Consider the following 15628-nt stretch of genomic DNA (forward strand, 5'->3'; position numbering starts at 1 on the left):
CTTGGAAAGCGCCCTGTCAGCACCCTGATGGGACGCTATGACAACAGCTAGAGTTTCCTCTGATGGTATAAAAAGACTGTGCTGCTGGTATAAGATGGTTCTAGCCTTTGTGCTGAAATAGAAGCCTCAAGGCCGAATGACGTTCGGCATCATGCGTCCGCCTATGGATCCGAATCGCAGCACAAATGCGGGAGGAGAATGTCAGCGTGGCTTCATTAATTTCTCCGTGCGGATACGGTTGCGGTATAGGGTGAACGGTTGCCCTACATGAATGATAAGTTGTTCCGATTTCAGGCACCGTGCTTCCTGTCACATGGCCGAGGCCTTTGCTCGCCCTGTTGCCGACACAGGCGAATCCTGGCTGGCGTCGGTTCACTGCGAATCGATGAGGGGACCTGAAAGAGGACACCTCTGCTGTGGAAAAAAAATGAACTGCATTGATCAGAAAGGAACCTAAAGTCCTCTACAGATTCGGAGAGGGATGAATGTGTGTGTGTGGCGGCAGCGGTTGCGCTGTTTCGTAGCATCATGTGTCTCTTTAATTAAAATAAAAAACCACCAAACAGCTTCAGCCTAAGTTCACTCCTATGGCCACTCAAATATTTATGATTCTCGGCCTCTTTTCGTCTACTCTCCTCCCTCTTTCTGTTCCGTTTGGCCTCCCCACCTCGATTTATCCTGTGCTCGCTCCTATCACTGTCATTCCCACCTCTGCTCTCTTCATCCCTCCTCCTCCTCTAAGTCCTCTCCCACATCCCTGTGTCCTCCCCTGCCCCAGACCTGCACCCATAGGATATCATCTAACTTGGCAGTGTGTCCTTGCTCCATACAGTGGCAAAGGCATATTGCTCTCCTGTCTTTGTGCGCTCTATCTTTGCCCTGAAACAGCCACAACCTCTCTTTTCTGTGTGACCACGTTGCAGAAGTGAGTTTGTATAATAATGCGTCCACAAGATGCGCCGTCTGCTTTAGTTAAGATAAATTACTTGTGTATCTATTGCTAAAGTGTCCCCCTCACCCCCCTCCCCGAGCTCTATTATAGCCGTTCTCTGTGCGATATTGTGTCAGAGCTAAAGCAGCCCAGTAAGTGCAGATATTGCATTGGAGGAGAGCCCTACTCTGCAGACACTGCAGTGCAGCCTTCTCCCTGCAAATTCTACCTTCTTCGCCTATTTCTGGAGTCACTGGCAAGCCCGGGAGAAGTTTGTGGAACTTGTCCAGATGCCAATAGCAACACCTAGTGCCATCAATACTGCTCAGCCGCTGTCCAAGGCTTCCACTATTTCTCTCTCGTTTTCATAAAAACAAACTCCTGCGTGCTGCTGAAAGATTTCAATAAGAAGTAGGGGTAAAGAAAAAAGAAGAAGGACCTTTAATTATATTTTCACTCATAATTTGTGGGTGTTAGTTTGTGTATTTCAGAATATTAATGTTATTAATGGTATTTGGATCATTTGTCCATAACAGCAATTAAAAAATACTTAAGTAAAAGTCCCACATTTAGATTTTTACACATGTACAATGTTCAAGTATTGCAAAAATGCAAAATATAACCAAAATATAAAAGTAAAAGCAGTAATTATGCAGAGTTCTAGGTTTAGTTTTTGATTATCATTATTTATGCATTGATTTTTTAAACTACTTTATGGGAACTTTAGTAATTTAATCTATAACTATGGGTCGTTTTCAAGTCCGAAATTTTGCATGTCATCTTTGGAAAAACACAACCGTTACTAAAAACAATGACAGTGGTTCTGTGTCCTAGTAAGCTGTGACAGTGTGATGGTGAGCCAGCGTCCACAGTACCAAGACCCTGAAGCCAAAGCAGCAAAACAGAATTCACCCATCATCATTATTTTTGTATTATGTGTCAAAATGATTTCTGTTCAAAAAAATGCCAGCCATGTGCAGTATATTTTGAACAATGATCAAAAGTCAGAAATATAACATCTAATTTCCAAAACCACTGGAAGTCATATAAATTAAATTAGTGAAAAGTAAAATGTATCCATGCATCCATCCATCCATTATCTATACATCGCTTAATCCTCACTAGAGTCGCTGGGGGGTTGGAGTCTATCCCAGCTGACTCAGGGTGAAGGCAGGGGACACCCTGGACAGGTAACCAGTCTATCACAGGGCCACACTTAGAGACAGACAACCAAGCACACTCACATTCACACCTACAGACAATTTAGAATCACCAACTAACCTCAACATGTTTTTGGACTGCGTGGGAGGAAGCCGGAGAACTCGGAGAGAACCCACGCTGCACGGGGAGAACATGCAAACTCCACGCTGAAGGATCCTGGGTGTCCTCACCGGGCCGTGAACCGGCGACCATCTTGCTGCGAGGCAACGGTGCTAACCACCGAGCCACCTTGCAGCCTGAAATGAAGTCTAATGAAAGTAAAAAGTAGCATCGAAATGAACGAAACAAAGTCGAAACACAGTAAATTGTTAAAAAAGTTCAACACAATCAAGATAATTTTAGATTTGCATTTAACAAAATGCTGAATCGATAATGCCACCACTAATTTTATCTAATAAGACATGTAAACAAACATAATCAAATGATCACAGACTATCTTTGGAATGGAAAAATCCTGCATGTCCGCTTCTTTAAGCTGTGCCCTCCTACAGATGGGGGCAGCCTGGCAGTGCAAAATGTGGAAAGCATAATCTGTCCTTTGAAACGGGCCTGCTGGCTGGGCACTGGGCAGAATGCGATTCCCATTTGGATCGGACAAAAATAGAGAAACGTATGACGGCTCCTTTCAAACCCCTATAGGTCCTTTTATAGAAAATGCAAATAGATGGAGATGGAAACCCCGTTAGAAAGCACAATATACATATGTGTAAAGCATAAAATCTCAATATAAACATATGGAACAACCCCTGTATAATAGGGAAACGTTAGCTGAGATAGTTGGCAGGAGAATGGTCATGATCTATACAGAGCCTCAACACTTATACAGGAGCTACTTGACCAGGTTAAATTTAAAGGAAACTAGAATGCTGGAAATACCTCCAATTACAAACTTAGCATGAGTTTAGGGGAATGTAAAATCATACAAAAGTTATATGATGTATTGCACCACAATGATAAATATAAAAACACCATCAGTACACAATGTGAGAACTTTAAAAACATGACATTGGGGAGGACATCTAATCCTGACACATTAGAAGTGAGAAGTTTTTTTCATTACAAAATTATACATGGCTACTACTATATTCGTTTGAAGTTATTTAGGATGGGCTTGATGCAAGATAAAAAAAAAAAAAGGAAATGCAAGGAGGCATGTAGCACTTTTTTTTTTTTGCATGCAATATAGTCATGCTGAAAAACAGGGGCCTGTGAAACCTACCCAGTAAATAAAACAGGCCCTAGCAGATTCCTCTCAGTTCTGTGCTTCTTCGAGACAATACTTCTTTTCTCCACCAGGTGTCACCAAAGCTCAGGTTGGATTAAAATTTACAGGCTTCATTATTGCAGCAAGTGTTGTTTTTTTTTTTGTGAAACTGGAAGAACACAAGAGCAGCAGAACTCACTGAATGGGTCACATTTATCACTACAGCTGCCCTATTTGAATGCTCATTAGCTAGAATGAAAATTACAAAATCAAAAGTCTAGGCTAATTTCTGACTGTATATTCGGGGCTCACTTGCATTAAAAGGCTTGGAAAGGATCGAGACCAGTTGTCCTACTTGACCTCAGCGGCCGGGTTCTTAACCAGAACCAAGAAACATGATCACATCACTCCTATTTTCCCAGTACGGTTTCTGTAAGAGTTTAAGATTTTACTGATTACTTTTAATGCAATTCATGGCCTCTCTCCTTTTTATATCTTTGACCTTTTAGAACCATATGCACCAGTATGCCACTCTGAGATCCTCGGGCAGAGGATTTTCCAGAGCTCAGCTGAAAACTAAAGGGGAAAGAGCATTTCTAATCAGGACCCAGAGGTTCTGGAACGATTTGCTCAAGGAAATCAGGTCGACTGAGGAAGCTGATCTCTTTTAAGTTTCTTCCTGACACATGCTTTAACTGGAGAATTTTTTTCTTATTTGATTTGACTTAAACATCTTTTTTTTTTTGGCAATAATTTATTTATTTATTTTTTACCTTTTAGGGTTTTTTTTTTAATATACATCTTGCTGTGTTTTCGTCTGTCTTTTAAAATCTGCACATTTTCTGACTTGTCTGCTTTATTTTGGTGACTTGTGAGACAGCTTTAACTTGTATTTTGAAAGGTGCTCGAAATAAAGAATACTATGCCTATTATATTGTCTTGTTTCATCATTGTTTTTTTTTTTATATTCTTTTAGACTGTTAAATTTTTTGCCCTCTTTTTGGGTGAGAGTCTTGTAAAGTAATGATAGCACACAACTTCCATAAGTAACGTTTGTGTACACAGAATGCTTAATTGAGGAAAAAATTAATTAAAACTTAAATGACAAAAAAGTACTTTTGTTCATCACCTCAATAAAAGTACTTTCCATTACTATGTGTGATTTTACTGGCTACATCGGTACTGTAATGAGCCACTAGAGGGAAGTGAAGTGCTGCCTGTGTGGGTGTGGGGGAGATACAGAGCTTAACAAATTTACTAGACCACCGCCCAGTGTGAGGTTTATGCCCTAAATTAACAGCACTGGTAATTATCTAAATCATTTTTTAATGTTTCTGTAATGATTAATACACCAGTATGTAGAAGCTCTTTAACCAAAATGATATTTTTAATGCTAAAATATAATTATCATTGTTATCCATGAATGTTCAAATTTAACGTTTTACTACAAAAATAACCTTAAAAAATAGTAAAGCACATTATTATTTCTTGATTAAGATGTCAAATTATTATTTACTTGGATTCATGAACAGGAAAAAAAATTGTTTTGGTGGTTGAATGTTATGCTTGATTAATTTCTGACTTCTCAGAGAAGCTCAGAGGCTCAGACTTGGGTATAAGAAGGTGAATTCAGTTTGAAATTCATCATTTCTGTTGAAAATAGTGAAACATCGAGAGCTGAGTGTGAAATAAAGCACTTCATGATGCTGGATGGTCTATATGTACATATATAGAGCTTAACAAATTACACAGGTGGTCTAAGAAATTTGTTAAACACTGTATATAACTCAGAAGCATATTATTTTGTGCAATTAGGTAAGAATCAACCTTTACGTATATTTAAGCATACAAGGAATTTCACTCGTTGATTTTAGGCAGGTCTTTACAAACACTGACTTTAAAAAACGGCAATAACAATATAATAAAGTGTCTATATATAAGTAAGACATGCACATTAAACTGTGTATCCGGGGTGAGAAGTATTGCAAACGTACGCGTTGGGACAAACCCTGAAGTAACCACATAAAAAAAAATCGCAGCTTTTTGCGGGGTCCGTGAACGCATCAGCAGCAGCAGCTGGGCGGAGCCTCGTGCGGGAGGTCATCACAGACATGGCGTGGAGAGGATATGTAATCAAATGGGCCAAAACAGAGTTCATCAGATCCCACAACACAACTCCACGAAGCTCCAGGTGAGCAAATAACGCGTCGCTCGGGTCGCAGGCTCAGTCCAAACCAGAATACCTCTGACTGGGTGTGTGTGTGTGTTTGTGTGTGTGTGTGTGTGTCGAGCAGCAGTGTGCGTTACCTAACCGTTCCCCCTGTCATTGTGCACAGATCCACGGAGATCAAGACTGCCTCAGTGACATTTAATTACTGAAAAAATATTTGCAGCACTACCACTGTCCGTGTTGTTTGTTTGATGTGGGGGTTTTGTTGTTGTTGTTGTTGTTTTTGAATGAAGCTGAACTGAACAACATGTTCGCCCTGCATACTGTCTGCTGTGTGTCCTGCTGGATGCACAGCTGATGGGTTTAACCACAGACTAGTACAATTACAAGGATTAGATTTAATGTGAATCAGAATATTTAACAACTATTTTGGTCATGTGTTGCAGAAATTAAAAGTCACTGATTTTTGTCTCATGTAATAAACTAATCTTGATATTACATTATGTTCCTATGAACAATATTGTACAACAAAACCAACATTTCAAGGTTCACACTTTTCAAAGCAGGGCTGATAATATTACTTTTTGCATTGTAGTGTGAAACTGTTAGTTAAATTGTGTATTTGCACTGAACAAAAATAGAAATTCAGCTTGAAAATGATTCACAAAAAAAGTCCTCATTTCTATTGCTATGAGTAGAAAGTGGGTTCAGTTTACACAGTTGTGCACAAAAGGTTCAGCCGCTGATGGATCGTCGACCGCTGAGTTATAGGACAATGAGCAGATTAGCGTACTTGGACCACTAACTATAAAAGTCCGCCTTAAAATGCAGCTTTATTCAAATAACACCGGCATGCTGGATAATAACATGTCAGTTATGGCCACAGTCAGGCATCTGAATGTCCACAACTCTGCCATATGTCAGCTAAAAAATTAATTGAGACAACATGGTACAATAGCCACGTGATGCTCTGGATGTCCCACAGTGTGATCCTGTCCCCCCAAAACGCCCACCATCTTCCCTGAGCCCTTCAGGAAGAGCAGGACAACAATCCACAACCTCTATGCATCCCAAATGTGTCACAGTGGTGGAAGCACTTGTTACTGACTTATCTTCTTATGATCTCCATTATCATCTCCTACGTGGTGTAACTTAGTTGTTCCATGATGTCCATTCTGTTGTAGAAAACACCACGTGTTGGATCTGATTATCTATAAAGTGGGTTTTAATTCTGCCTCCTGTTTGTTTGTTTTTTAACAGACTCGGCCACTACAACCAGCAGAGGTGTGGTTTCCGTCGGGAAGCCAAAAGGCCAGATACAAAGAAAGGAAATGTCACCCAAGAAACAAACGCCTCTGAGGTCGCCACACCAGGGCCTCCTCCTCCTCTTCCTCCTCCTCCTCCTCCTCCAAGGGTCCCGAGGCCAACGCTGTTTACGCCGCTGATGTTCACGGTGGGGGTAGGTCCCTCTGTTTTCAGAATGATTTTTCCTTCACATAAGAAAATAAATGCACGTTATAATGATGTTGGGGACAGTAGGACGGTTTCGGTTGTCTGATTCCATGTCAGTTTACAGGCTGCTCCTTTGGCGCGGCAGCTATTCTGCAATATGAGACCCTGAAGTCCAGAGTTCAGACGGCCAGAGATGGAGAAGAGGGAGAAAAACTAATGCAGGTGAGGATTTAATGATGCACGTTTCCTCCACCGCTGTCGACTCGTATTACCTCCTTAAGTCGATGGACTGTACATTTGCTACCAGGGCTCCCAGGACATGGCATACTGGCACCAGTGGTGGAACCAGCTGTCCGGCTTCCAGCGACAGCTCATCCTGCTCATGTCCACGGTGGACGACTTCTGGAGCGGCCTCACGGAGGGACAGAGGACAGTCGCGGGTAGCTTATTCAGCCGACTCTCTTCGTCCTTGTTTGTCTTTGAATTTGGCTAATGTTTACATCTTCAATATAATCCCACATTTCCTCGCAGATAACAGTTTTGCTTATTCATGGTTTCTAGGTATTATTGCAGTAAATGCTGCGGTCCTGTGCTGCTGGCGAATCCCTTCGATGCAGAGAAGCATGATTAAGTACTTCACGTCCAACCCAGCCTCCAGTGAGTAAAACTGGGAAAATTACAATGAATAATGAGGAATAAGCAGTTACTCGAGGATAACAAGAGCACTGAATTTGTTGCAAGTGGAAGATTTGCAGCTTGATTTACTGGCCATGATCAAGTTCTCTTTGTGTTTCCAAAGCACAGTTGTTCAAGTCCTCTTTGTCTCCTCCCCCACCAGAAACACGGTGCCTTCCCATGGTCCTGTCCTCCTTCAGCCACTACTCCATAATCCACATGGTGGCCAACATGTATGTCCTATGGACATTCTCCTCGGGAATCGTCTCTCTGTTGGGAAAAGAGCAGTTTCTTGCGGTCTACATGTCTGCTGGTGAGTCGAATCAAGAATAGAACATAAGAGAATATTTACTAGTTCTGAATGCTTTTTTTTTGCATGCAAATGCATTTTTGAATGCATTTTTTTAAGATTTCTGTTCAGTCATTTAACAACTTGGAAATAATCCTAATATACTGAACACACCCTCAACTTTCACAGTCAGCCTGCTTATATTTTCTTCAGGTACGCGATGTAAACTTTTCTAGATTACATTTATGATGCAACATTGAAAGACCGACACGTTGCACCGAATATATATTTACTAGAAGCAACATAACTTCAACCTTAAAGAAGAGACACTCAGTGCTGAACAGGACTGGGTAATAATACGCTTCCTAACCTTGAACCTGCTTTTGGTGCTTCAGTTCGAACCTAATTATTAGACTCATTTATTCCGTCTGTTAGCATTTTCCAAACAGCAATTTCAACGATTACACATCTACTCACATTTGTAACATTGTAAGGTTCTTAATTAAACTCCTAAACACTCATCTCTGTGTACAAAATAACACATTTAGAAGTTTTTCCATTAAAATAATCCCCTACTGACGTCAAATTGCTTAGATGTAACTCTAGAATGTGCAGATCTAAAAAGTCTCTGCCACCGCCTGCCTGCAGCTCAGGCACACCAGCTCACCGCTCAAATACTGTTTGACTACTTTGCGTGACAAGTTGTAAACTGGAGCATTCCAGCCTCACTCATATGAGTTGGAAACCATGCCAGCCATGGTGTTGGCAGCTTCCTTCACTTCTAATTTATCTTGCAGCTTGTAAAAAGCATCATAAAGGCATGTTAACAAGGGGAAAAAACAACAACAACAGCTTGATTTGCATCAGAAGGTGTCTTTAAAGCAGAGACACAAAGAATTTAAATTATTTCTGCTTTTATTCTTGAGCCGTCAGCGTAATTTCAGCTTCTCATAACACACACCAGCTACCTCCTCCTGCTTTATCTTCGGGGGAATTTTCCACTTCTTTCATGAACACATTTCAACAGCTATTTTTTTCAGAATTCCAGACACTTTTACTTTCTCTGGTGGTTCAAAGGTGACGGAAATTTTCATTTATTTCAGTGTTTCACCTGAAATAGGTGAAACAGCAACTGTTAGAACCATTTGGGGGATGTATTTGGTTGAAAAAGGTGATTAAGAAAATAGGTGATCGGATGTAAGAAGGGGCGCAATGTCTTTTTTTTTTTTAAAGGAAGAAAAACAATCTCTCATTCTCAGTTGCATGTCTTCTCAGGTGTGATTTCCACTATGGTCAGTTACATGTGCAAAACAGCCACAGGTCGTCTCTATCCATCATTAGGGGCGGTAAGATCTTTTTGTTAAAACCTCTTTTTAAAGCTTAACACAAATAAAGTACAAATTGTCAACTTGTCACTTTGTGTGCTCCACAGTCAGGTGCCGTCATGGCGGTACTTGCTGCAGTCTGTGCAAAGGTGCCAGAGGCCAAACTCGGCATAATCTTCCTTCCTATGGTCACTATAACGGCAGGAAATGTAAGAGACGCATATCCAAGTCCGTGTGTGTAAAAATGGTGTTTGTGTTTTTGTGCGCTCATGGTACTGAATGAGCAATATGCACACTTTGAACAAGACGTTTTTTAGTAGATAAGCGCCTCTGAAACATAATCTGAACAGAGTTTGCTTGTTCATACATTTAATAGCGTCTTAATGTCTTCGTGTTTTTTTGCTGCAGGCAAGAGATGTAAATCTGTGCATGAGCAAAACGAACAAGTGTATGAATGAGTGAATGTGTAAGTACGCATGCCTGAATGTAAAGAATAGCCGTTCTAGATGCACTTAAGCGTGTTGCGTGTAACGTCAGGTTTGTGTGATTGGTTAGGTTCTGAAAGCGCTCGTGGCTGTAGATGCCGCCGGGCTTTTGATGGGATGGCGGCTGTTTGACCACGCAGCTCACCTTGGCGGAGCCCTCTTTGGAGTGTGAGTTCTCTCATCTCATTTTTATCTTCCACTCTGAACATATACTTCCTGGTAAGATCATAAGAAATACAGTGAAATTTTGACAAAATATAAATAATTTGAAATCTGCTTACTTACTTTTTCTGGAGCTTTCAAAAACATTTCCTGGTTTCAGATGGATTTTGCTTGTTTTTTCCTGTGTCTCCATGAGATGATTGTTTAGTTGTCATCACATGACCTAAGTCTGGAATTTTGGTCATGTGATTGCTGCTGATCAAGTCTGAGATACAGCTGAAAAAGCCTGTAAGTGGATGCTGAAGAAAGATTATTTCAAAGGTCAAGATCTTCTTGCATCTCAACTTAGCTGAAAAACACATTTTAAATGGGCCTGAGGAGTCAAGTCACCTTTTAATAGCACATTTAATAAAACAATCATGGCAACAAAGTGTTTTTTAGCAAAAAAAACAGATTATGACTGATGATACAAATTAACGTAACAAGTTTACATATTGGGCTTGAGACCCTAATGTGTTATTTATAGTGTCATTTACATAATAGGCATTAAAACCCTGCGTAAGTTGTAATAAATACTACTTTACGTGACTATAATGCATGTTAAGGCTGAAGAGGAATCCAGATCAGTTTATAGGTAAACAGTATACTGTATGGGACGATGATATACTTTTGTGAATACAGTGTTTTGTTCATGGATGTTGCTCTTATTGTTGGTATTACTGGGCTTTAAATGTGGCCTCATAGGATTATCATGTTCACTACATTTGAACAATCTCTTTACATCTCGACCTGCAGATGGTACGTGGCATACGGTCACAAACTAATTTGGAGGAAGAGGGAGCCTCTTGTGAAGCTGTGGCACGACATGCGTTCCCCGAGCAGCAGAGGATCCAGGCCGGGAGGTGGGCCTGGTGACAGCGGACCCGGATCACAATAAGACTCCTTTTTAAAAAAAAAAAAAAACTGGACTCCAATTACCTCAGAGTATGCAAGGACACTTTTATTCACTGAGATGGAGCGGGCTGTTATTATTCATTAATAAATATAGTTTTCCATCCAAAGTTAGAAATGAGCGTTTGCTGATTTAATGGCAGAGACTTGAAATTTAACAACAGGTCACATCAGGTTTTTACTGTCCAGATGTTTACTGTGTCCCTCAAAGCTGTTCCAGTTACAAAATGAAACAATATCACTCTCCTACCTCTTGGATGTTTAACCCGGACCCATCATGTCAGCGTTTTCCTGTTTAGATTATCAAAGAGAGCTGGACAGAAATGCCAGAGTGCTGATCCAGTTCAGTAATTAAACTTTTATGGGCTGATCTTTTGTCATTATTAAAACTGAGGGTTTAACAATCAGTTGTGCATTTATGCTCGTTGATTATTCTCAACTGAAACAAAAACATGTCGAGTCATTTTGGACAAACAGCTACATCTACCTACTAGAAGTGAGAATTGATTCCTCCTCTAACATGAGGACAACATTCTCTGTTGATTTGGTTTTGTATCTCTGTTTTTAAAGTCTTGTCAGTAGCAGTGGCTCCTAGCAATGTCCTCTGTGGCAGTGGCTCATCCAGGGCTGCAACTATTTTTTATTAATCTGCCAATTATTAACTGTGTGAATGTTTTAGTCATATATATCTGAATGTTTCCAGACTTGTATCTCACTAACTCCTCATTATATGAATTCGTCTTCAGATTTTGTTAGAAAAAGAGGACAACTTTATTCAATTGAATCACATGATAGAACCTTACAAACACATATGCATACATTAAAAAAAAACTGATTGTCCATGCATGCGTAGGATATAAATATAGCTTTCAAATGCTTTCACTAATTCTGTTCTATCCCCAGATTCAAACTCGTGTGGGGTTTTTTTGGCTAAACATTACTATGGAATAAATCTTCTAGCACTGATTTGTCAGAAAAATGAGACAACAGAAAATGTATACATCTTGTAAATCACAGTTAAAAACGAGGCGAGTTTAAAGTTAAGACCGACGCCGGCTGGCTTTAAAGTAAATGCACTAAAATCCACTGAGGAAGTTGGACATGCTGGAGGAAAGGCCGCCTTTGGCAACAGTACAGATGACCTTATCAAATATGGACGTTTTATCCGACTGGACCGTGTGCAGAAAGTCCTTAAGTCCTTGCAGTCATCCAAATGATGAAAGTCCATCACTGTCCTGCTGAAGTCATGATGGGACTGCTCAGGATTGTAAAATGCACCCAAAAAACAAAATTGTCGGAGCGTTCTACCACTGAAGACGCTGAAGATGTCCAACAATAAAACAATAAAAATGTCTTTAAATCATGTTTGTTTCCAAACACATCCGGTGGCTAATGACTATCCACGGATCACTGAAAAGTGAGAAAATCCCCTCATTTCAGCTAGTCCTCTGCCCAGATGTGTGATGTGATGTAAACCAAGACAGACTTACCAGGCTGCTACTTGAACTTGTCTTCTTTCACTCCAACAACAAATCAGCAACTTCCTCAGCCCCTACTCTTGTGATTGGCATAGGTGGGGAAACCAAACTGGGAGACCATCAGGTTGGAGAAGCAGAGCGGCATGAAGCCATAGATCTGCGTCAGTCTGTTCAGGCAGTAGGACCTCTGGAGAAGGTGTTCGGGGCGATGCCACATTCCCTGGTACCCACTGCTGGCATCTTTTTCCAGGTTGCGGAGGTCCACAGGTTTGACAAAAACCCCAGAGGGTTTACTGACTCTGCTGGCCTTGGAGTGTTTCCTTAAATATAATGCTACTACGAAGTTCATGGCAATATCGTCACAGTTCTGCGTTTCATCGACTAAGGCGTGCACCGCTGGAGGTTGCTCCTGGAAGAGCTGCAGGTAGCGACGGTGGAAGAAAGCAGCACCAATTAACACCATGGAGTATCTGTAGGGAAGAGATTGAGATACAAGTTTTAAAGAAATGGCTTTTTGCATCAAATCAGACGTAACAAGCAGCAAGTGTGCAGGGATTCAAAACAAAAACCATACCTGTCACCTCCAGCTGCTTCTGGATTCTGCAACTCAAAGCTGCCGTAACTGTAAACTCCTGCTGGTGTTGCGACATGTTTCCGTGGGACAAATCCAACAATTTGGTCTGGAAATTGCTGTGGAACCAGAGAAAAAAACAACTTTTACTATGCCTGGTCATGCCAGCAACATTATTTATGGTGAAGTTAAATGATCGCATAATGCTAATATATCAGTTTTGTATGTTCATCGTTGGTTGAAGTTTATTACCTTCCAAACAGAGAAAGCAAAACTGATGTCAGGAACACTGATGAGGGTGTCATCATCCAGCATCAAGACAGCTAAAGAACCAGGAAAAAAAAAGACAAACTATACTTTAAATTTGTTGACGCAAAGAAAATACACAAGTCTGTATAAATACCTTTCAATAACTGATTAAAATAATGTCTGCAAAACACAAATAGAAATGCAGCATGTGATATTTTAGTGAATGCTTTCCATTATTTTCAACATAAGGGAATCAGGATTTGTTGTTTCAACACACAGCATCTCTTTAACAGATTGGAACAACAAACATGACTGTACTGGAAATGATAATGGGCAGATGGAGAGTGGGGTCAAACACCAGAAATCATAAGCCAATAATGACTGTGTCCACCATTTGCATCATGTTGTGCCAGACATCTGTGACTTTTTGTCCACAATTGGCTAAATAAAATAAAACCGTTTTCCAACCAGCACAACGGGAATTTCTCCAAGTCAAAAAAGAAAACCATTTGTATGCTGCGTTTATATTGTTGTTCAGCGAATATTGTGCAAGACATACGGACCATCCGTATTGATCTCTGGGAACGACTGTAGTCTGTTGCGCATTTGATTGCTCTTCTGCTCCTTGAAGACCACCTGGACCGGATGAGGCCCCAAAGAGTTCCACAACTTCAGGGGCGTCTGCTCCCCAACATTGTTCCACACGATGATAATCTTCTGAAGGTGAGGCACTGCCTGGTAGTGGTTCAGGAGTTTGAGCAAAACGTCTGTGCGGTTGTAGGTTTGGATGACGACGGTGAACTTTTCCTCCTCTGAGCTGTCAGCGTGGTGACTCTCCTTTGATTCTGCAGCCCTGCGTAGTACTCCCAGGACTCCAGCAGCTCCTTGGTCCTCAGCAGGTGGCAGCAGAGCTGTCAAAGCTGCTCCAACCAGGAGGATCAGCAGGATTGGCCAAACCAAATAGGCTCTCCGGCCCCCAAAACAGCAACGGGGCACCCTGAATCACAGAGAAACACACAGGTTAGCAGTTTATTTCTATCGCAACACATGCATTTAAAAAAATAAAATAAAAATAAAATGCTGAACACATGCTATCAGGCAGGGAAATAGAAAAAAACGTCCTTTTGACAAAACATATTAATCTCAATGTGTATGAGGCATTCTGAACCAACTGGGCTGTTCAAACAATGATACCAGCCTGGTGCTGTTATCAGTGGGAGGAAAACTGTAGGAAAGTAAAGGAACTCCACAGCTGCACAGGATCAAAAATACAGCACGAGAAGCTCTAAATCAAAGAGTTCCATCGTATTTTGTCTTAAATGTGCTCCAAAATCCCAGCTACTTCCTCACACACGCCAACTTTGTTGTGCAAAGTCGTTGCATGTCGCTCAAAGCGGCTTTGTTGCATTAAACAATTATTTGCTAACTTTGACGTGATGTTAGCTAAATGTTTCATTAGATAAAACACCGCCATACCTTTAGTTAACCAAACTCTCTCGCAACATCTCTAATTTATGACATTTCACAGCAGAAGCGATGCTACGCGTCCCTCCATAAATCAGAACTCACCTCATTTTCTTGGCACTGCAGACAACCCGCTTCACTTCACATGGCCGCCATGTTGGCTGACTCTGGACCAAAGAGTCTGAAAGCGAGGAGCGCGGACAAGATAATAATCCCCGGAACGCGCAGTGAATGGGAAAGTCACCTGTCGGGCTGTTAGGAAAAGCAACAATTAGAGCTATCAGGAGTTACTTCAAAATGTGACTTATTTAATTTCATAGGTTTACATTTTGTACGTTACAGTGTCACGTAAATGTTTTTATTCACATATATTTTGTGTTACGGAAGCCCTAAGAGGACATGTTTTTTTAAAAATTATTATTATTATTATTATTTACAAGCCGTTTTCTCGAAATAGCGACATCTTACAATTATTTATTTATTTATTTATTTATTTATTTATTTATTTATTTATAGTATCTCGTTATTTCAAGAAAACGGAGTTTGTTTTCCTGAGATATTTATTCATGATCTCGTGGGTTAGGTGAAGTTACAAAGATATTCACAGATTCGCGGTCCCGTGTCAATAAGTAATTAGCGGAACATTGCTTTCAGAAAAAAAACAACATTTATATCTGAAGCCAGTTATGTAGACTGCAAGCTACAGCTCCATTTTAAACATTACAAGCCGCCCTTCATACGCGACGACTTCAATTGACTCCAATGCGCTGCCGGCTCTGGCTCGGTCCAGCAGGGACCGTCTACAAAGTGCAAAACTGAAGAGAGATGCTACAAAACAAAACAATAGTGCTGTCAAGGAATAGTGTAGGGTAAAATAAATCACCCCACAAAACAATCCATCCAGGCAGGTTATACTACCATAATTATTTGGGGAAAATATGGTATCATGTAATTTTTATGAATATTTATGTCATACAGTATGTAATAACTATGTTATTAAA

At 40.6% G+C, this 15628-nt stretch overlaps 2 protein-coding genes across 2 annotated transcripts; one reads left to right on the plus strand and one right to left on the minus strand.

Moving 5' to 3' along the window:
- Positions 1-5429: 5429 nt before the first annotated feature.
- On the plus strand, positions 5430-11272 carry LOC103365153 (presenilins-associated rhomboid-like protein, mitochondrial). Its single transcript, XM_008292512.1, has 10 exons — positions 5430-5547; positions 6787-6985; positions 7096-7200; positions 7286-7418; positions 7540-7635; positions 7817-7966; positions 9218-9288; positions 9375-9476; positions 9823-9920; positions 10710-11272. Exons 1-10 carry the CDS (start codon positions 5468-5470, stop codon positions 10849-10851), a joined length of 1176 nt encoding a protein of 391 aa, XP_008290734.1. The 5' UTR covers positions 5430-5467; the 3' UTR covers positions 10852-11272.
- A 340-nt stretch (positions 11273-11612) lies between these two features.
- Positions 11613-14801, minus strand: extl2 (exostosin-like glycosyltransferase 2). Its single transcript, XM_008292513.1, has 5 exons — positions 14733-14801; positions 13727-14160; positions 13167-13237; positions 12918-13033; positions 11613-12813 (listed from the first exon to the last, which is right to left on the minus strand). Exons 1-5 carry the CDS (start codon positions 14735-14737, stop codon positions 12411-12413), a joined length of 1029 nt encoding a protein of 342 aa, XP_008290735.1. The 5' UTR covers positions 14738-14801; the 3' UTR covers positions 11613-12410.
- Between the last annotated feature and the right edge of the window lie 827 nt (positions 14802-15628).

Source organism: Stegastes partitus, unplaced genomic scaffold (assembly GCF_000690725.1).
Source record: "Stegastes partitus isolate 25-593 unplaced genomic scaffold, Stegastes_partitus-1.0.2 Scaffold815, whole genome shotgun sequence".
In the NCBI taxonomy this organism is placed as follows: domain Eukaryota; kingdom Metazoa; phylum Chordata; class Actinopteri; family Pomacentridae; genus Stegastes; species Stegastes partitus.